Source organism: Macrotis lagotis, chromosome 4, assembly GCF_037893015.1.
Source record: "Macrotis lagotis isolate mMagLag1 chromosome 4, bilby.v1.9.chrom.fasta, whole genome shotgun sequence".
Taxonomy (NCBI): domain Eukaryota; kingdom Metazoa; phylum Chordata; class Mammalia; order Peramelemorphia; family Peramelidae; genus Macrotis; species Macrotis lagotis.
The window spans coordinates 166,893,677-166,914,810 of NC_133661.1; the positions used below are offsets into that span (position 1 = coordinate 166,893,677).

At 35.0% G+C, this 21,134-nt stretch overlaps 1 protein-coding gene across 10 annotated transcripts in view; it reads left to right on the top strand.

The window, feature by feature from the left end:
• ZNF280D (zinc finger protein 280D) overlaps window positions 1-20,207 on the top strand; it is a 102,811-nt gene extending 82,604 nt beyond the window's left edge. For 7 of the 10 annotated variants that reach the window (XM_074234600.1, XM_074234597.1, XM_074234599.1 and 4 more), the window contains 2 exons: window positions 6,047-6,102; window positions 8,159-18,961. In XM_074234600.1, the coding sequence (XP_074090701.1) occupies window positions 6,047-6,102; window positions 8,159-8,777 (675 nt within the window). In that variant the 3' untranslated portion in view covers window positions 8,778-18,961. Of the gene's footprint in view, window positions 1-6,046; window positions 6,177-8,158 lie in introns of all 10 variants that reach the window. The other 3 variants (XR_012478048.1, XM_074234603.1, XM_074234605.1) reach the window with 3 other exon arrangements.
• The last annotated feature ends 927 nt before the right edge of the window (window positions 20,208-21,134 follow it).

Here is a 21,134-nt window from a genome sequence, read left to right on the forward strand (position 1 = left end):
ATCTATTTCACTCTGCATGTGAATTTAATTCCATTCTTTCCTCTAGACTTAAATACAAACCCTGTATTTGTCTTTTAAAATTCTTGACAGCATAGTCCAAACCTATTTTTTCAGCCTTATTGGCATTTTTGTCATCCCCCCCCCCCAGCTAGAATTGCCTTTGTTTCATCACACATCACTTTGTAGTGCCCCCTATCTATAATGTACTTTCCTTTATCAAGATGAAGAAGTTCAAGTGTCATTTCCTACATGTAATCTTGTCCTTATCCTTTCTGCTTTTGGAAGGAATCCAGAATACCCTTGCATATAACTTTTTACTTACTTATATTTCTTTTATATTAATTCTGTATGTGTTTAGTTTTTGTTTTTAGAAATTATTTCTATTTGTAGGCCCTTAGCCAGTACAAGTTTTTCTACATTTTTCCTAGACATTAAGCTTACAGGATTTTCTTCTGAATTTGGGTAATCTTAGTTTTACAGTCTTGGGAATTTTAGAGTAACTTAATATCCAACAGAATTCTTTCATGGAGAGAAGTACAAATTACATTGCGTAGAACTTTCCCCTTGATCCAGGGCCATAGAGTTTCTGGCTATTTGTATCCTTGGGAGCATTGATGATCAGTCCCTACATTTTCTTTCTCTCTTTGCCTTCTTTCTCTTATGTCCAAGTAATTAAAAGTTTTTGTTCTGGATGCTTCCATAATAGATTGTTCCCCTTACATATTTCTTAAACTTATTTTTTTGATACTGAGCTGCTAAACCAGATGTCTTGATTCACCTCTTAGAAAATATGGAGAGGATTGTTCTCTTTGGGAGAAGGAAAGCCATTTTTGTATGTTGGATCTAGAAGTTGCTGTTTATAGTACTTCACTAACAGAGTATTTACTTGTGAAAGTGGAACATGAATCTCCTTAAGGTATTAGTCCAATGGATGAGAAATCAAGAAGCTTAGGTTAGAATTTGCCCTACACACTTATTAACTGCACATCCTCAATTTCTTGCTCTGCAAAAATGGAGTTACTAAATAACAACTACACCTAAGGTACTTGTGAGAAAAAAATGAGATAATATTTTTGAAGTGCTATCTATATAAATGCTAGCTGTTGGTTCAACAAGTTCATAAGAGGGGCAAGAGGTGACAAAGTATTGTTTTATCATCCCTGGGTCCATAAAGAACTGTCCATAAAGAACTGTTCCATCAGAACTTCATATACCTGTGATTTTGTCATTGCAGGCATTCCTTCTATCATTCCCTTAGTAAACAGTTTTCTTGAGTTGCTGTGACCAAAAATTGGCATTATTTTAATCATGGTTTTTGAACTTAGCTGACTGGATCTATCAGTCTTTTTATAGATACTGTTCATCACTAGGTCCAACCTCCATCTTTCCAGCTTAAAAAATTTTGCCTAAATGTGTACCATTGGTAGCTTTCAGAACTCTGATATTCTGTCTGCATAGTCATGAGACATTTAAGCAGCACTTAAATTTGGTCAATTTATATAACTTCTAAAGTCTTATAAACCAATTTATTCACTCTATAATTCAACAAGCATTTATTTAAATGCTTGCTATCTATATCTATCTATCTATCTATCTATATATATCTAGATAGATAGATAGATAGATAGATAGATAGATAGATAGATAGATAGATAGCACCTTACCTAGGCATTGGAAAACAAAACTTAAAAGAAACATCTTCCTTCCTGGAGCTAATGCTTTTGATCAAATGAGGTCAAAATTTCTAAAAGTGAAACAGTACATTTCAGGTGGGACAGAGAGCCTTTAAAAAGGCACAGCTGAAAGAGAAAATGGTAAAGCTAGAGAATAGCAAGTTTTACTAGAATGTAGAGTGCAAGATAAGAAATGGTGTATCAGGACAGCTAGGTGGTACAGTGGATAGAGTACTGACCCTGTAGTCAGGAGGACCTGAGTTCAGATTTGGCCTTAGACACTTAACAATTGCCTAGCTGTGACCTTGGGCAAGTCACTTAACCCCCATTGCCTTAAATAAATAAAAATTTTAAAAAACAGTGTGTCATAAGCCCAAAATAATCAAGTGAAGAAGCCCAAAGAATTGATAATTTATTTTAGAGACATTTAGGGAACCATTTATGGTCCTTTTTCACTTTTAGGAGGATTCTTGGATCAACTGTCTGGGAGGGCTAGATTGATAAGGAGAGAGACTATAAGCTGGAAGTCTAATTTCCCCTTGAATTAGATATAATTTTAATTTTATTGAATCTTATTTCATTTGCTCTTAGTCATTCCTTACAATTATACAGATCATAGTCCATTCACTCTTTCATACACAATCAGAATTGTTCTTCTTCTAACTCTCTTCTATATGTACTTGATCAAAGCCAGCTGGTCTTTTAACGTTTTTCCCCCTTTAGGGCCATTTCTACTAATTTGCATAGTATATAATATTATGTTAGGATCTAAATCTGAAATACCACTGATGAAGTTTGTCGAGAAATCCTGACAAATCTTTTCTAATTTCAACTGTTTCCCCATTCACATTTCTTATTTTAATGTCCTTACAGTGATTTGGTACTGTCCCATTGCCTAAATCATCTTGTCTGTTGCCTTTTTTTTCTACTGTATGTCTTATGCTACTCAGATTTTCTCCACATCTTGTAATTTTTGACAAGTATTTGACAAATATTCTAAACTATTGTTTGCCTCTTCCATGTAATATGTTATTGCTTGATAAGTAGATGAAATCCTTACTTTGTGAGATAGCTTCTAGATTCGTTGACCTATTTAGTGTGATGTTGCACTTCAGTGAAACTTCTTCAGGAAATAGTGATAGCCTTAATATGTAACTGTTCATTTATTCAGTTCCCGTTCTTCAGCATGAACAGCCTGTTTTAATTCGGTCAAGTTGGAATTGCCTTGATTGAGCACTCTCTCTATTATTTTTATTCTTCTCATTTGGGATTCATCTTTATCTCATTTTTGTCAGGAAGCAGACTAAAAATGGCAATATCATTGATTTTGTGTGTATGTGTTTGGTGGTGTTTTTGTGCTTACCATGCCCAGTGTTTTCTAATTCTTTTCTTGATCAGCAATGTATAATCATCCCATTATTATAAGAAAGCTCTGGTTATTAGGGTTTCCTAGCTGTCGTCCTTAATTTTCTACCCCAGTCATATCTAATAAATAGTGTGATGGGAAACAAGACCTGCTGTCTTTGACTTCAGAATTTTTTTTTTCCTCTGAGCGGCTTATTTTTCTTAGGAACTCTCAATATTTGGGTTCCACTCAAGTATTATGGGAGCAGCTAGATGGCACATTGAATACAGCACAGGCCCTGGAGTCAGGAGGATTTGAGTTCAAATACAGCCTCAGATGTCTATTAGCTGTGTGTCCTTGTGCAAGTTTCTTAACCCTGATTGCCTTACATCCAGGGCCATCTCCATTCATCCTGATTTGGCCACTGCATCCAAGGTGAGATTGGTGACTTTAGCATAGCCATCTCCTCGCTCAAATCCAATTCATGTGTATGTTATGGCATCACCTCCCTAATGTCATGGTCTTCTTCAAGAATGAAGGACAGATGTCATCATCAAGTATTATGGGGCTACTTTTCTCTTTCAGGGGAGTCACTAACCACAACATGCCTCAGGGTAGAAAAGTGACTTAAGAAATGGAAAAATGTAGAGAATGAGTTAAGCCAGGAAGAATAATAGAATTTTTTCTTCTTTCTCATCCTCTGTAATAGATGTCACATAAACTGATATTATCTTCATGCTGGTCTTTTTAGCACCTGCTTAACATGGACACTGTTCTATGAGATAACCAAATCTCCCAAAAAATTATATTTCACTAGCTTTTTCCATTTGCTTCCTGAAATTGAGCCTGAGTCATCCTTCTATTTAACTGCAGTTTCCTTTTATCTTCTAACTTCTTTTGATTCAAATTTTTTAATAACCTGACCAGTCATTTATTAAAGATTCTACATTTAGAGTACAGTCAGGTAAATAAATATTGATAGGTTCCCTTAAAACTGTGATATCACTTTTTCTGCCCCATTTTTGGCCAGTCATTATTGAAACTAAGTGCCATTGTGTCTTTTTCATTATTTTGTGGATAACTATGATCAGCATTCACTGGCCAATTTACTCTTGATAAATCCCTCTATACTTATCTAAGCTGGTTGACAGGAAGCATAGGTTATTTCTAGAGCTGTGCTTGAAAGCTGGCACAACCATTGATAGTTATGGATTGGGGGGAGAATGAATTTGATGCCTTGACTGTAGTTGTCCATGAAGTTTCCCTTCTAGCTCTTTAAGGAGCTCTTTATTAAACCTAGTACTTGATATTAGTTTGAACCTCTCCTAAAATGTCCCTGTTTTTCATTGTATCACAATAGAATAAATCACTTAGACCAACTATTCTGGGTTGAAAGCAATCAACTTTTATTTGATACATCATATAACTTTGTGTGACCATAATAGGTTGTTCTCTGGACCTAGTTCATCAGATTGTTACTTCAAGTTCTTGTCACATCTTCTCAATTTATTAATTTGGGTCACTGGGTCCGTTAGCCTTCCCCCAAGGCATGATCAATCAGCAGATCACTAGCAACTACTATGTACTAGGTACCTTTAAGGGGGTTGAGGAATTTATAGGGAGAGTGAGGGTCTTGCTCAGTTGGCTAGAAAGTTGAGAATTTCGTACATAGAAGAGTCCAGGCAAGAGAAAGAATTTCTTAAAGGAGAGGTTGGAATGATCGGGGATGAAAAGTAGGGGGAAAAGGTGACATGTCTAGAGAAATAACTTCTAGTAATCTTGGTAATTTCTCTATTAAGACATGCTAGGGGCCACTCTGCCCCCCCAAATTACTAACCACTCTTTTATCACCTTGATTTCCTTCTTTTTAACTTTTGGTTTTTTTTTTTTTGTTTTTATTAGGCTTATTATAAGCTCCATAAAGAGAGTTATCTTAATGAACATTTTTTGAGTATAATAGAGCTTATTTAGTTGAATTAAATCATTTTTCTTTGCTGTCTCTAGTAACTTCTTACATATTTTCAGCTCTCATGGAAAAAGATTGTAATTTATACGAACATGGCCATTCACTAGTGTCCTTTTATTTAATTTCACGATCCCAATATTTTTGTTTGATAATTGGGGGGTTCCCCCTAACAATTTTTGTTATTTCTTGCTTGAGAATTGCTTTTTTGTGGCCAAAAACTGTTTTATGTGAAAGAGGGTTCCTATTTCAGTTTTGTTTGAGGACTCTGAAAGACATGTCTCTGAACAATAGAGGTGGTTTGTTTTTTAAAGAATTTTTTTGCATTCTATTTCCCAGAAATGATATTGATTTATTCCAAGATTATGTATATACAATGGAGGGAATTAAATTCAGTAACTATTTAGCACTTAATCAAGTCTAAGATCCATGTTGGAAATGGAGATATAAAGGCAAAAGTGAAACAGACATATCTTACTTTTTTTCAGGGGAGGGGGCACACCATGTACACACATGGGTAATTAATGCAAGGTAATTTGAGGAGCAAGAGAAATCATTAATTGAGTGACTTGTAAATGTTGAATTTTGAATTATTTCTGAAATGTTTTGTTTAAGTAGATTTTGATATATTTCTTAATTAATTCAACAAGCATTCATATCCAGTTTTCATTATGTTAGCCTATAGTTTGATTAATTGTCATTTCTTTGATAGCTTGAAAAAGAGCAGGCAGTGAGTGAGATAACTTAAATACATATTTGCACCCTGCCTTTTACCATAAACTTTTTGATCCCTAGAAGTTATAGCCATTTGTTTGTCCACATTAAAAATTCATACTTTGAACTCTGTAGTACTTTCCAGTGCCTGATGTAGAATTCTTTATTGTCAGTTATCTTTTTAAATGGAAATTTGATGTTAAAAGTTTTCCCTAAGTTATTAGTGTCTTAAGCTACACACTGAGTTCCTGGTATCTAGTTTGGCATAAAAAAATAGATTGTGTTCTGAGTTACATTATTAATTACTAGTTTAGTCATGAACATAAGGAAAAATATCATTAATCATTACAGAAAAATTCAAGACCTAATATGTCTGAAGGAAAAACAGAAACATCAACTTCTGAAAGGTAAATATAAGGAACAGCTGCATCTCTTGAAATTCAAGTACATAAAATAACACTTGGGCTGTGTTATTTCACAGGTAATTGGCCAGGGAATATTTACAAATTATTTGTGTACTGATGCTTTTTATTGTAGAATATAATTTTAAAATAATGTTTATTCAACAAGAAATGAAATAAAATCTTGACCTTCAAATTGTTTTGTTTTGCACATAACACATTTTACAATTAAATTTAAAAATTAGGAAGACAAAGACTGCTAATGCATTCTGCCAAATCATTTGAAAATTTGTTTTTTTCTTCTTAATCAGAAGTTAACCTCAATATTTTTTTAGTTCCCCCAGATGAAGGAAAAGATCAAGTTTAACACTGTTTGATGAACATCTTTGAAACAGTATTGCATTTTGAATATTTTCTAGAAATCATTAATTTGTTTATAAAGCCATAAGTATATATTTGAAATTTGATAATAAGCTGCAATACTCTCATATTCTATAAATCTAGACATTGGTTTAAATAAATATATATAGAAATGGAAAATTAGAAAAGGGCATAAATGATCGAATATGTGAACTATATCCTGAAACTCTCTTGTCAAATTAGAATTATACCATTCCTAATTGAACTCAATACCAAAGATGAATCTTTTACCTTTTTAAAAGAAAGTGTTTCTATTTCTCCTTTACGTACTGTGCTATAGTAGGTTGCATGAACATTATTTTGCTTTTTCAATGAATTTTGTAATAATACACTTTACATTTTTCAAACAAATTTCACTGGTAAAATAACCTTTCTCTGATGCTAATTGTTAATATAGACAAAAATTCTCATTTCACTTTGTAAATTCATGTTAATTGAACCTTTTTAAGACACTTGACACTGGGAGGAAAATAAATCGAGGTGACCTAAATTTAGACTGAATCAACATTGTTAAATCCTATTGTTAACTTCAAGAGACAGTTTATTATTTTTTCTTTGAAATAGTCCCTTAACAGGGACTTGGAAGACATTTTTGTTTTTACAGAGAGATTTCTTGCTATAATGGTAGTTGATATAATGGGATTTAACATATGTTCCTATTAGAGTGAAAAATTAGTTCTCAGAATACTGATAGAGAAGTTATACTAGACAATGTAGTGACTGTCCAGTGTAATATGGTATTGGTCTTGAATATAAACAGATACTCAAATATGGGCAATGCCTCTAAATTCTGTTATTTCTTTGCAAGGGGGGAAAAAACCCAAGGACTTTCACAGAGAAGTAACACTGAGCATAGATCTTACCAGACTTTTATTTATAATCTAGTTGGAATAAGCCCGTGCAAATCATGGCCCATGTTCAATAAAGGAAGCCTTTAGGTTAGGAAATTGAAGGCAAAAGTTTATTTCCTCTCATTTTTACACACAGCAAATGGCATTAATATCATGGCTAGAAACTTTTTTTTTGGTAGAACACAAAAGTTTCACTGTAATTGAAAAGCCACTTACAGAGTCATGGCTTTAAGCAGAATTGTCTAAGGCAAGTTATAACTAGCAGATTAATTCAACAAATCTAAGAATGGAATGTTTAACTCTTGGTTACAAACAGTATAGCAGAGGGTTCCCAAATAACTGTAAGGCAACTCTAAGGGATTTCAGACAAACCAATTTCCTCATTTCCAAATGAGGAAGCTGAGGCAACAGGACTTAGGCACCTTGTCCAAGGTCACAGATCTAGTTCATAACAGAGAAGAACCAGGCTTAGAGCATGTGTTCCCAGTCTTCTGGCCCAATGCTCTTCTACCTTGCTTAAAGTGAGATTACTTATATTAAATGTAGTTATCTTATATTTATATACCTTTACTATATGATACTGGTTCATCTGATTTTATTGCTTGAAACATTGTCCTCATTTTTAACTATGTCATTGAGTCATATATTTTAATTTTATTTATGTAATTTAGCATATGTTGTGATGCAAGCGTTCCTTGATCCTTCTAATAAGTACTTTTTCTCTTTTTAGCATTTTTTTCCCCCAATAAACTTTGCTGGAGAGAAAAATAATAAATGACTTTGTTTTACAGCAAACAAGAAAATGCTTCTTCAGAGGAAGCCAAAAAAGAATGTGATGTAAATCCATGTAAAGGCTCATCAGCAATAAAGAATGAAGAAATTACAGCAATTTTAAATATGAAAAATGACCCCAACCTAGTAGCCCGGGACAGGGGCTCAAGGAATTTCTTCAATTCTGTTTCAGATAATAGTGATGTTGAAGAGATGATGGAAGAACAACCAAAAACCACTGATAGCAAAACTGAATTGAAGACGTGCCAAAGTTCAGAGAATGTAATTTTAAATGTTCAGACTAATAACACCAATGAAGCTAAGCCTTTTTCACGGAATACTAAAAAATTGAAATTAACATCAAATGATGTAAGCTTTGAACAGTTTTTGCGAAAACAGGATGAACCCGAATCTTTTAGTTCTGATGTTAGTGAGCAAGGCAGTATTCATTTGGAACCTTTGACACCATCTGAGGTGCTTGAGCACGAAGCCACTGAGATTCTTCAGAAAGGTAGCATTGAACCTCCAGCCAAGGAAGCAGGAGTTGATCCTGAGCAAACAGATGACATTTCTAGAGAAAACAGTCCTAGTACAATAGAAACAACTGTAAACCTGACAGGTGAAAAGGAAACAAGTTGAAATGAAATCAACCGTTCATTCTAAGTTTTAGTTAAAAATAATACACCAACAATAATGGTAAAGAACATCTTGGACCATTCTTATTTATTGGGTGTGTTCAGTGACACTTTTGGAAATAAAAAAATGTAAGGAAAAGTTATACATACATTGTTTATGTATGTTAAGCCTACTTACTATTCAAGTAGTCAATTTGCCAATCATAGCACAATTAAACATAAGTATCTAAAGGGGTTTGTTTGTTCTAATGAAGGATAAATTAAAGTGGAAAAGCCTCATTTCATTATTTTTTTTCAGAAAGGGGGAGATTTGTAAAATAAGTAGTCATAAAGATTACTTATGTAAAGTAGTCATAAGAAAGGAGATATAAGAGTATCCATTATTAGTAAAATATTTGAATTTCCTAAAGTGAAAACTTATCACATTCTTTTCCACTGTGGTTAAAAAAGTTTTAAGAATCCTTTATGAAGGTAATTGGTTAAAAATGATGGTTGATGAATGAGTAGAAGGTTTTAACTTGGAGTGTAATGCTAATGTGGAGCATGCTTACAGTGATGTATTAATCTATGACAGTTTGGATTAATGTTAAAACTCCTTTGGATTTAATGTCACATTCCTGTCTGTCAGAGCATGTAAACAGATATATGAATCTATGCACCTCCATACAGGTGTCAGCATCCCAGGCTGTAAGCTTACCTTAATTAAACTTTCAGTGAAAGTGAAATTCTTAAAATATATATTTGTGGTTTTTTGTCAGTGTGCAAGCTGTGCATAAATCCCTGACGTATTAGTTGTATAAAGTAGGACTCATTACTGGAAATACTGTAGCTTATTACTGCCTTTACTGTTGTTTTAATGATTTTTGTTAGGAGTAAGTAGACCCATAAATGGTCTGTAAGTCAAGCCAAAGTACGGTTTAATGTAGAAACTGTAAAGCAGTGAACTGGAAACATGTTCTGCCATGTATTCAGCCATTTTAAAACTACTTTATGTTAAACAAAGACTTAAAGGGGACCTAAAGAAGAAATGTTTAAGTCAATTTCAGGAATTTAGCCTAATGTCCAAAAGATGGCTGCTAAAATGATTTTTTTGTTTGTTTTTACTGTCTTAGGAAATAATAGATGTAGGAATGCATAATATGATTAACAGTAGTTTGCTTTGAAATACTGACAAACTTCATTAAAAATGCTGCAATTTTACTCCTTTAGAATGTGTTTTGAACTTTTAAATTTTGGTTTAATGAATGTTGAATGTTTTAAACAACTATTAAACACTGCTGTATATATTAGTTTTTGAGTAAATATTTGCAACAAAAAGTTGTCTGTGGGTAATTTTATTTTTCAGATCATTGCTTAGTCTTGAACAGTTGTTTTTAACATTAAAATATTTATGCTGGGTAATGAGATTTTTATATTAAATTACAGCATAAGGCATAAGAAATTATGCTCTTAATTTTTCTTCACAGGGAAATAACTTACTGTCCCACCTCATCATGAAGTATCATATCTCACTTAAGGAGAGAACTATATGGCATTTTGTTTGCTGAGCAACTTTGAGAAGTTGGATAAGTAAATTTATATATGGTCTGGAAAAATTATTCTCCATCTGCCATTTCTAATATATTCCTAAAATTTAGAGGTTAATTTTCTCTTTACTACCCTTTAGAGTAAAGAGGAGTTTTTATAAACATTGGCATTTTCTCCTAGAATCTTGTGTGGCATAGTGGGAGGAGTGTTGGATTCAGGGTCAGATACATGAATCTATGCACCTCCATAGAGGTGTCAGTCTCCCAGATGGTAAGCTTACCTTAATTAAACCTTCAGTAAAAGTGAAATACTTAAAATACATATTTGTGATTTTTTTTTTTGTCACTGTGCAAATGACTTGGACATGCAAGTGATCATAGCCTTGCTGAGCCTCAATTTATTTTTCTATAAAATGAGAATAATGGTTTTTTTGTAAGATCTGCTTTGCACAGTTGCTGTGAGAGAAGCATTTTGCAAACCATAAAGCACAATTGTTAGCAGTAGTAACAATTTGAGACCCAAGGGTTCTGCCTTTCCTTTTTACACCTCTAGATTTTGGAGGGGTCCTCATCTGTGTAATTTTAGATAACTAAAAGTGATTTATAAGACCCCACAGTATAATTTTTCATACCTAAGGACTCTAAATATTGCTTTATACTTAAGACTGAAAAGTCTCTTGCCTCTCCAAGTGACTTACAGAGTCTTCTTGTCATTCATTTTCAATATTAGGAGTGCTTCTTTGGGGTTTTGCTTAGGGATTATTAGAAAAGGGGTGACTTGTAAAATAAAAGCCAAGGTCTCAAACTACAGAGAGTTATGAGAACCTGAGGCACCGGGAATAATCTGCATTCTTCCAGACTCCCCCACAGATCTGGAATTTAGAACTGCTAGTTGTGTGCCAAGGAGACAGAGACGGAGAGTGTGTGTGTGAGTGTCTGAGTGAGTGGCCGCAAATTTATGCCCAGAAGCATAACATTCGTAATTTAGATTTTATGTTTTAAAAACTACCATGTTTGTGTTTTTCTCTTCGTTGCTTATACTCTGTAAATTTTAGTAAAGAAAATGTGGTTTTTCTCCCGTAACATTAAAGAATTGGTAAAAGAAACATGATGAAAATATTCTTAGTAAAAGTTTCATTTTTCAAATATATATAATAATGTTGATGAATCAACATGCATTTTTTTTTAGGCACCTTGATGAAAATAGTCCTATTTGCTGAGGATAATAAGATCCACAAACAGGGCAAGAGTTTACATTCCACTAGTGAAGGGGATAACCACCAATAGATAAAATAGGTTCAGTGATTTGAATGGGAGGATGGTCACTAACAGGTGGGGAAATAGGCAAGCTTTTGAACGCAATGGCACATGTGTTTACCTTTGAAGGGAGCACTTAATGCCAAACAGTTTATGCAGAGGCACAAATAACATATTAGATTCAAGAACAGCTACTATGTCAGGCTGGAGTAGAGAGTGAAGGGGGAACAATCAACAGAGATAGAGACTATTATCCCCCATTTCACAGTTGAGGAAACTGAGGTGAACAAGGTTAAGTGATTTGTCTAGGGTTTCATAAATGTCTGAGGCTGGATTTGAACTTTCATCTAAAAAAGTTAAGGCCCAGCATTATATCCACTGAACTAGTGAGCTGCAGTTACAGGACATTATTGTGTGATGTGGAAGTAAAACTCGAGTCTCAAAGATTACGAAGGACTTCTTGTGCAGTGTAGTGAAGGACAGGGCTCCACTTGTGCTTTGGGAATATCACTTTTGTTGCTATCTATCCTTTTGAGGTAAGGAACTGAACTAGGATGCTTGTGCTGTGAGTGGAGAGGAGGAAGGAGAAGGTACAAATGATAAGATTTAGCAATTGATTTATAATCTAGGAGATGATCCTGAAGTCATATGAACAAGCATTTAGTGTCTACTATTTTCCAAGCACTGTGTTAAATCCTGGAAATAAAAAGACAAACCAGTTCCTTCTCAAGGAACTCGATATAAAGGGAGACGACTTAAAAACTCCAGATAGGGTAAATTAGAAATAATCTCAAAAGAGCACTAAAATTAGGGAAGACTGGGAAAAGAAGGTATGATTTTGAGACTTGAAGGAAGCCAGGAGTTCTAGGGGTCAGAAGTTAGAAGATGAAATGTCTGGTGGAAGGAATAAGGAGACTCATCACTGGATCACTGGAGTAAGGTATAAGAAGACTATAATGGTAAGAAGGAGCTAAGTTATAAATAGCTTTAGAAAACAGGACTGCATATTACATATTGGAGGTGATAGCCACAGAAGTTGATTCAGTAGAGGTGTGATATGGTTAGATCTGGATTTTAAGAAACTTAATTGAATAAAATTGAGGATAAACTTGAGTAGAGAGAGATTTAAAGCAAGCCCAACCAGAAGTCCAGGTGGGAGGTGATGAGAGCCTATACCAAAGTGGTCACAATGCCTAAAGAAAGAAGGGGACACATGAGAAATAGGAAAGTAGCAGGGTCAAGGCTTGGCAACTAATTGGATTGGAGGAAAAGGGGAAGTAATGAGAGTATGGCACTTAAGTAGGGAGTCTGGATCACTTAAGAGGATAAAGATTTCCTTGATAGTGTTGGGGAAATTAAGAAAAAAGGAGGGTATGGGTGAGAAAGATCATCAGTTTGATCTTAACACAGTGAAATGCTTATGGGTGTCCACCAGGTAGTTGAGGATGTGAAATGAGAAGTTAGGGTTGGATGAATAATCTGAGAATCATAAACATAGAGATTATAATTAAAAATATTAAGGCTAAATCTGTTGGACTGAAAAAAAATTATTCCCTCTCCATAAATAAAGAAGCTTGAACAAGGGATTGTAATCAAGAGAGAGGAAAAGTTCCAATTTGGACATGTTGAATATCAGGCATGCTGTTAGGAAACCCAAGTTGAGATGGTGAACAGGCAATTGGTCAAGTTGGACTGAATCTTAATAGAAATATCAGGCCTGGAAATAGACTCCACTTTGCTTCCATTCGTTACCAAAAGTTTTTGTTTATTTTTGACAGCTTTGAGGTCTAAAATAATTTTTCGTGCCTTATTGACAAAAATTAGAATAATATAATTATTCAAAATTGACTTTGCTAGTGAAATACCATATTCCACCAAGGAATGATTTGTTCAAGATAGAGATATTATCTAGTGAGACATCTCATTTTTTTGTTTGTCTTTTGTTCTTGAAAAGAATTCTGACTTCAGGAAGGTGATGTCATGAGATTTGCAAGTGAATTGCATTTAAGTGATGGAGGGCTGTACAAAGTCACAGCCTTATTCACTCCTCTAGAGCCATCTGGGTCTAGTCCTAAGATCAATACATGGGGGATTGTTAGTTCATTGGGCTATCATCTCATTAGATCATGTTATCTCATTACTTCATCTTTGTGCATAATTTCTATTTTGAATCATGGGGTTAGGAAAAAATGTCTAGTCCTCCATTTGTTGGTCATATCCAGTAGAAACTTTAAAAGTATTGCCAAGGATTATGAAGTCTTGGGCAAGAAACTAAAGACCATAGAGAGGCATGTTTTTTTATCACCATTTTTTTTTTGCAAGGCATTGGGGTTAAGTGGCTTTGCCCAAGGCCACACGCTAGGTAATTATCAAAGTGTCTGAGACCAGATTTGAACCCAGGTACTCCTGACTCCAGGGCCGGTGCTTTATCCACTGCACCACCTAACCACCCCCACCATTTCTTTTTAAAGTCAGTGTCCAAAGAAGGGGAAAAAAGTTTTTTGAGAAGTAAACATCTGACTCAGAGGGCTATATCTAAGAATAAGATATGGATTAATGTACAGCAGCATAAAATATAGGGAAGACAGGGCCTTGTGGGCTGGGTTGGAAGTCACTGATCAGTCAATAAAGCTGGTAAAAATAGATTTAATTATAAAACTAACAAATGTTAATGATTTTAGACTAAAAAAGGATGAGGGAATGAGAAAACTGCCTTGATCTATTCACAAACTAGATTCCACAGAGTGGCTTCAGTTAAGATATGATGGGAAGCAGAGTCCAAGAAGGGAGCCAATATTCCCCAAAGACTCAAAGTTTACATATTTACCAATCAAGCAAGAGGATATAAATGACCTCATAGGTGTCACCAACTTGCTCAGGAGATGAAACTTTTTCCTGAAATTCTTTTGTTTTTGCTTTCTCTGTCCTAAAATGAACAAAAATGCCTTGGTTTTTAAAGTAAGTGAGCTATTTATTCATGAATTCATGTCACTTTGGTTCAGACCTTGGGGACTAAAAAACTGGCAGATGTGATTATTAAGCCACTTTAAATGATATTTGAAAGATGATGGAAAAGCAGAGATGCATCAGACTGGAGACAAGCAAATGGTGATTAGTCAAACAAGGGAAGAGAACTCTGCAGAAGCTTGATTTGGATTCCTGGGGAATCCTGCAAATACTAGGGCTATACCTTGGCATCTTTGCTCCTTGTGATTGGTTAAATGGAATGAGGAGCAAAGATTTCACTTTTTGGTTGCTGCTCAAGGTCTATTAACAAGAGAATATAAAGCCCTAGAATTCCAAGTGGCCTTTCAGGATAATTTAACATATCTGTGAAATCATCATTTTTAGAAATGGAGATGTCAAGAAATTCAAGGGTTCAAGGCAAAAACAAGTATTGGGAGAATTTGGTTCAGCAAATTGAATGGACATCATTACAACCAACTCCCCTAAATAATCACTAGTGGTAGAAGAGCACTTTAGCCTCACTTTGGTCTCTTCATTGCTCTCCCAAATTTCACCTTTGGTCAGTCTCTTCTGAATGTTAAAAGGTCAAGAGGACTTGGGACTTACTATCTTCTTTGTGTCCTGGAAATATTTGCAGATCAGATGATGGCAGTGAATTTAAATAAAAGATTGGACATAGATTCACATCTCCACAAAAAACTTGATGGAGAAACTACAATTTGCTTAAAGGAAACATCTAGGGAAAAATTTTTAAACAAATAGGTCTGAGTCACTCCTTTGCTAACTAAATGTGCTTTCTAAGTGAACAGATTTTTCTTTGGTCTCTATATGTATCTGAGAAAATATGTTACAGACTTTTTTGGAGATCTTTCATACCAATTTCCTTTTTAAAAACTTTTTTTTGGTTTGTTCATTTTATATTATTACAATAATCTTGTTATAGGAGTAAACATATTTCCCACACACACACACACACAAGAAGATGAGAATCCTCAAGGATAGAGAAAAAATGTACTTCAGTCTATATTCAGATTTCAATGGTTCTGTCTTCAGGGTGAGTTGCCTTCCTTATAATAAGTCCACCAGAGAAGTTGCTTCAATATTTTTCCCACAGTTGCTATTACTAGCTGTATTTCCCTCCACTTTATTCCTTCTCACCCTCATTTATTCTGTTCTTTCTCTCTTTTCACCCTTTTCTTGTCCAAAAGTGTTGTATCTGAGTATCTTCTCCCACAGTCTTCCCTCTCTTCTATCACCTATTCCTCCCCCTTCTCTTCCCCCATTCTCCATTCGCCCTTATCCCATCCCTTTCTTCTCATTTTTCTCTAGGGTAAGATAGATTTCTATACCCTATTAAGTGTGTATGTTATTTCCTCTTTGGGCCATTTCATTCCCCTTTGCTTTCCCCCCATTCCACTCCATTGAAAAAGTTTTTCTTGACTCCTTTGTGAAATATCTTAACCCCTTTCTTCCTCTCATTTCTCTTCCTCCCAGTACTTTCCTTTACCACCCATTGACTCCATCTTTTTACTATATTATACCGTTATATTCTGCTCCTTCATGTGCCTTGTCTATATATGCTCCTTCTAACAGCTCTTATAAATGAGAAAGTTCATATGAGTTGCCAGTATCTTCTTCCCATGCAAGAATATAAACAGTTTAACATCATTAAGTTCCTCATAGTTAATCCTTTTCATCCACCCCCTCTATTGTTCACCAGAGTCCTATACTTGAAGATCAAACTTTATGTTGAGCTCTGGTTGTTTCAATAGAAAAGTTTGAAAGTCCTTTGTTTCATTGAAAATCCATCTTTTCCCCTGAAAGAGTATGTTCAGTTTTGTTGGATAGTTGAGTCTTAGTTGTCAACCAAGATCTTTTGCCTTCCAGAATATTCTGTTCCAATTCCTGTGAGCCTTAATGTAGATGCTGCCAGATCCTGTTTAATCCTGACTATAGAGCCTTGGGAGTTGAATTGTTTCTGGCAGCTTTTTAGCATTTTCTCTTTGATATGGGAGTTTGGTAATTTGTAAGTTTTTGGTAATATTGTAAGTTTTTCTTTTGGGATCTCTTTCAGGAGGTAACCAATGAATTCCCTCAATTCCTATTTTACCCTTTGCTTCTAAGATCTCGGCAATTTTGCTGTATTATTTCTTGGAAAATGAAGTCCAGACTCTTTTCCTGTTTGTGACTTTCAGATAGTCCAATAATTTTTAAATTATTTCTTCTGGATCTGTTTTCAACTTTGGTTGTTTTTCCAATGAGATATTTCACATTTTCTTCTAATTTTTGACTTTTGAGGAAGAGTTTTATTTTTTCCTGATTTCTTGCAAAGTCATCAGCTTCCTTTAATTCCATTCTGCATTTGAAGGAGTTGTTTTCTTCAGAGAGCTTTTATATCTCCTTTTCCAGCTGACCTGTTCTGCTTTCTAAGGCATTCTTTTCCTCATTTGCCTTTTGTGTTGCTTTTTTCCATTTGGCCTAAACTGGTTTTTAACATATTATTTTCTTCAGTATTTTTTTGTATTTCTTTCACCAAGCTGCTGACTTGGTTTTCATGATTTATCTGCATTGCTCTCATTTCTCCTCCCAATTTTTCTTCCACCTCCCTTAATTGCTTTTCTTTCTATTTTTCTTTTAATTTTTTTTTTTTATATTTTTGAAAGGCAATAGGATTAAGTGGCTTGCCCAAGGCCACACAGCTAGGTAACTATTAAGTGCCTGAGGCCAGATTTGAACTCAGGTGCTCCTTACTCCAGGGCTGGTGCTCTATCACCTAGCCGCCCCACTTAATTGCTTTTCAAAGTCTTTTTTGAGCTCATCCATAGCCTGATCCTATTTTCTATTTCCCTTAGAGGCCTTAGATATAGAAGCTTCAAATTTGTCATCTTCTGAATCTTCCATGGGACAAAAGTAATTTTCCATGGTCAGATTCTTCTTTTTCTTTTGTTTGCTCATTTCCTCAGCCCAAGACTTAATTTATGGCACTTCCAAGACTTTGGGAGTTTTATTGGGCTACCCCACTGGGACCTTAATTCCTCCAAGGTCTTATGCTTTCTTGCCTGTGCTTTGATATGTAGATGACCACAGGCCCTGGAGCTGTGAGGAGGGTCCCTGCTCAGCTATCTTAGTATGGAAGCCAAACTGCAACCTGGATCTGAGTAGATAAACAGTAGACTCCAGCCCCAAGGAGAACAGAGAGAATTCTGTAGTCTTCCCCAACCCCCTTACCATCTGTGGGCTGTGCTCTGGAGGCGCAGCCTGGTTTCCTGGATTCCTGCTGCAGGTTCTACTGCAGGGCTGTTCTGAGTCTGGTGCTCCTCACTCCACATTTATTCTGGTGCAGCAGAGTTCTCTCACCACCCCTTCAAGTTGCTCCTGGTGATCCCTGGGCTGTGCTGCACTGTGGCCCTGTTTTTTTTCCAACCCCCATTCTGTGAAACAGCTTTCCTGCAGAACTCCTAAGTTATCTTAGACTGGGAAATTGTATCACTCAGTTTTCTGTGGGTTCTGTCCCTCTAAATTTTGGCTACAGTCATAATTTGACAGCTTTTGGAGTTTTTGGGGAAGGAGTTTCCGGGAAATGCTGCTTGCAAACTGCCATCTTGGCTCAGCCCCCCTGCCCCCAATTTTCTTGCTTTACTACTTTAGTTTAGCCCTTTTTTAATTGACATTTTATTTTTCCAATTTCAACATTCAATCATATGCATATTTTTAAGTTATAATTTCCTTCCCACCCTACTCCCCTTAGCAGCAAATAATCGGATGAATATTGTACGAACACATTTGTGTTTAACATTTTTGCAGATTTATCATTTTCATTATGAGAAATTAGGATTAAGGTAAAAGAAAGAAAACCATGATCTAGGAAAGAGTACATAAGAAATTTTTTTTAAAAAGTGAATATGATATTCATTCAGTTTCTGTAGGGTATTTTTGGTTTAGTTTGGTTTTTCTTCCTCTGGATGGGGAGAACATTGACCATAGTAGGCCTAATATGGTTGTCCTAGCTCTCAGCTGCTGTGAGGAGCTGCTTTCATCAAGGTTGTTCATCTCATAATGTTGATGTGTACATGTTTTCTTGGACCTACTCCCTTTGCTCAACACCAGATTTCTGTAAATCATTCATGTTTCTCTAGAGTCTGACCATTTATGTTTTCTTATAGAACAATAATATTCCTTAGTATTCATGTACCATAACTTATTTAGCCATTCCTCAGTTAATGAGCATCCCCTCAATTTCCAATTCTTTGCCACTACAAAAAAAAAGCTGCTATGAATATTTTGGAACAGGTAGGACATTTCCCATTTTTTAAAATGATTTCTTCTGGAGTAAATACCCTTTTCTAAAAACTAATTGATGTGGGTTGACCAAATTATTCTTAACTGGAAATCTTAGTGGACTAAGTTGGGGGTGAGGGGGGAGAGATGAATGAGGGTGGGAGATTGAAGGAGAGAGGAATTATACCAATGGGGGCTTTAGCCAATAGTTATTAGAGAATCAATCCAATTTCTTAGAGGTACCATTTATTTTGAGGTTAATTGGCTTTGTTCCTGAGACTTTACTGTGAAAGTTGGAATTGAAATAAGAATCCTTGGAGTTATGGGCAACATGTATTCCAATTTGTTTAGCCATTCCCCAATCAATGGGTAGCTATTTTAAATATTTTTTATTTCAGTTCTTTACTAATACAAAAAGTGTGACCATAAGTATTTTTGTGTATATGGAGCCTTCTTTTGGATCAATGACCTCCTTGTGGTATCTGCTAATCTCTGGGTCAGAGTATGGACATTTTTTGCTTTCCTCTTGCGTAATTTCATAGATTTCCAGAGCAATTGTACTAATTCACAACTATTTTTCCACAACCCCCCAAGATTGATTGCTCCCATCTTTTTGCTGAATAGCAGGTGAAACTTCAGGGTTGGTTTTGATTTACATTTCTCTCTAAGGTGATTTGCATTCTTTATTTAATTGTTAATACTTCACAATTTTCTTTTGAGAATTGTATGTTCATATGCAACACAGCGTTTGGAATATAGTAGGTGCTTGATAAATGTTTATTGATTGACTAATATCCTTTAACCACTTATCTGTTGGGGAATGGCTTTAGGCCTTAAACGTTTTTATTCTTATTTATATATCTTGGATACTGTAGTCAATTATGTTTATAACTTCCTATTATTTGAACCAACCTTAAATCCCTGCCATAAAATCATCCTCAGGACAGGATTTGTTGTTGCAGCCTCTTTGCTAATGTTTTATTCACAGGGTAATATGATCATAGGATCATAATTCTAGACATGAGGAAATAATGGAGTCCAACACCTGAAATTCCCAGTTGAGGTAACTGAGATTCAGGAAAGCCAGTAACCTGCCCCACACAGGTGTTAAGTGACAAAGGCAAGATCTGGACCCTGGTCTTGATAATGCAGCTAGCAATCACCTCCATGATTCAATAGTTTTACATAGATTTTCATTAAAATATTGGTCCCTACATTTTAGCTCTCTTAATTTCTTCCTTATTTAAGTTTCTTCCTGATTTAAGTTTCAGGACTTTATTTGTCTAAGAAGAATTTGACAGAATCTCTTCTTTCCTTATTTTTGCAAAAGCTTGTGGTAATATTGAAAATAATTCTTTAAATGTAATTTACTTTACTGTAAATCCACCAACTCCTACAGATTTTTCCTTTGGAAGTTCCTGTATAGCATGTTCAATTTATTTTTTCTGAAGCTGGTTTATTTAGTCTTTATTTCTTGTTCTATCATTCTGAATAACATTTTTGTAAATGTTTATTCATGTTATGTAAATTATCAGTTTCTCCTTTGATTTTCCAAAATGTTTTTGAATTTGCTTGAGGTTTTATGATTTGTTACTTTTATAATTAAATTTTTATTTGCATGTCCAGATTGATTTGTTCTTTCTTTCCTTGATGAAAAATATTTTTAAATTTCTTTTTAGGTTTCTTTTTTGCAAGGCAATGATGTTAAGGGGCTTGCCTAAGGCCACACAGCTAGGTAATTATTAAGTGTCTGAGGCCTGATTAGAACTTAGATACTCCTTACTCCAGGGCCAGTGCTCTATCCACTGTGTCCCCTAGCTGCCCCGTGTGAAAAATATTTTGATGGTATAATTTTGTCCCTTTAGACCAGCTTTTATGGGAAAATTTTTAGCATGTTGTTGCAATGTCCTTATTTTCTATGATGAAATTATCCATTTTTCCTATAAATAGTTTGGACCAATTCTTTAGAATTAAATTATTTTAAGTTTTTAAATGATCCATTCTGATACAAGGATACATATTCTGATGAAGGTATGCTATAAAATTAAGAGATGAGAGAGGAATGTAATTGAGAAAGGGAACCTTACTCATCAGAAATGGCTCAAAGGGAGAATAATACATACACTAAGTTGAGTATCTTACCCAACAAGAAAGTAGGAGGGAAAGTTGATGAGAAAAGGATGGGGGGGGGCACTCAATGTTAAAAGGGAGGACAGATTGGGAGAGGGGTAACCAGAAGCAAAACACTTTTGAGGAGGAACAGGATGCAAGGAAAGAGAAAATAGAATAAAGGAGGAGGGAAGACAAATAGAATGGAGGGAAATACTGTTAGC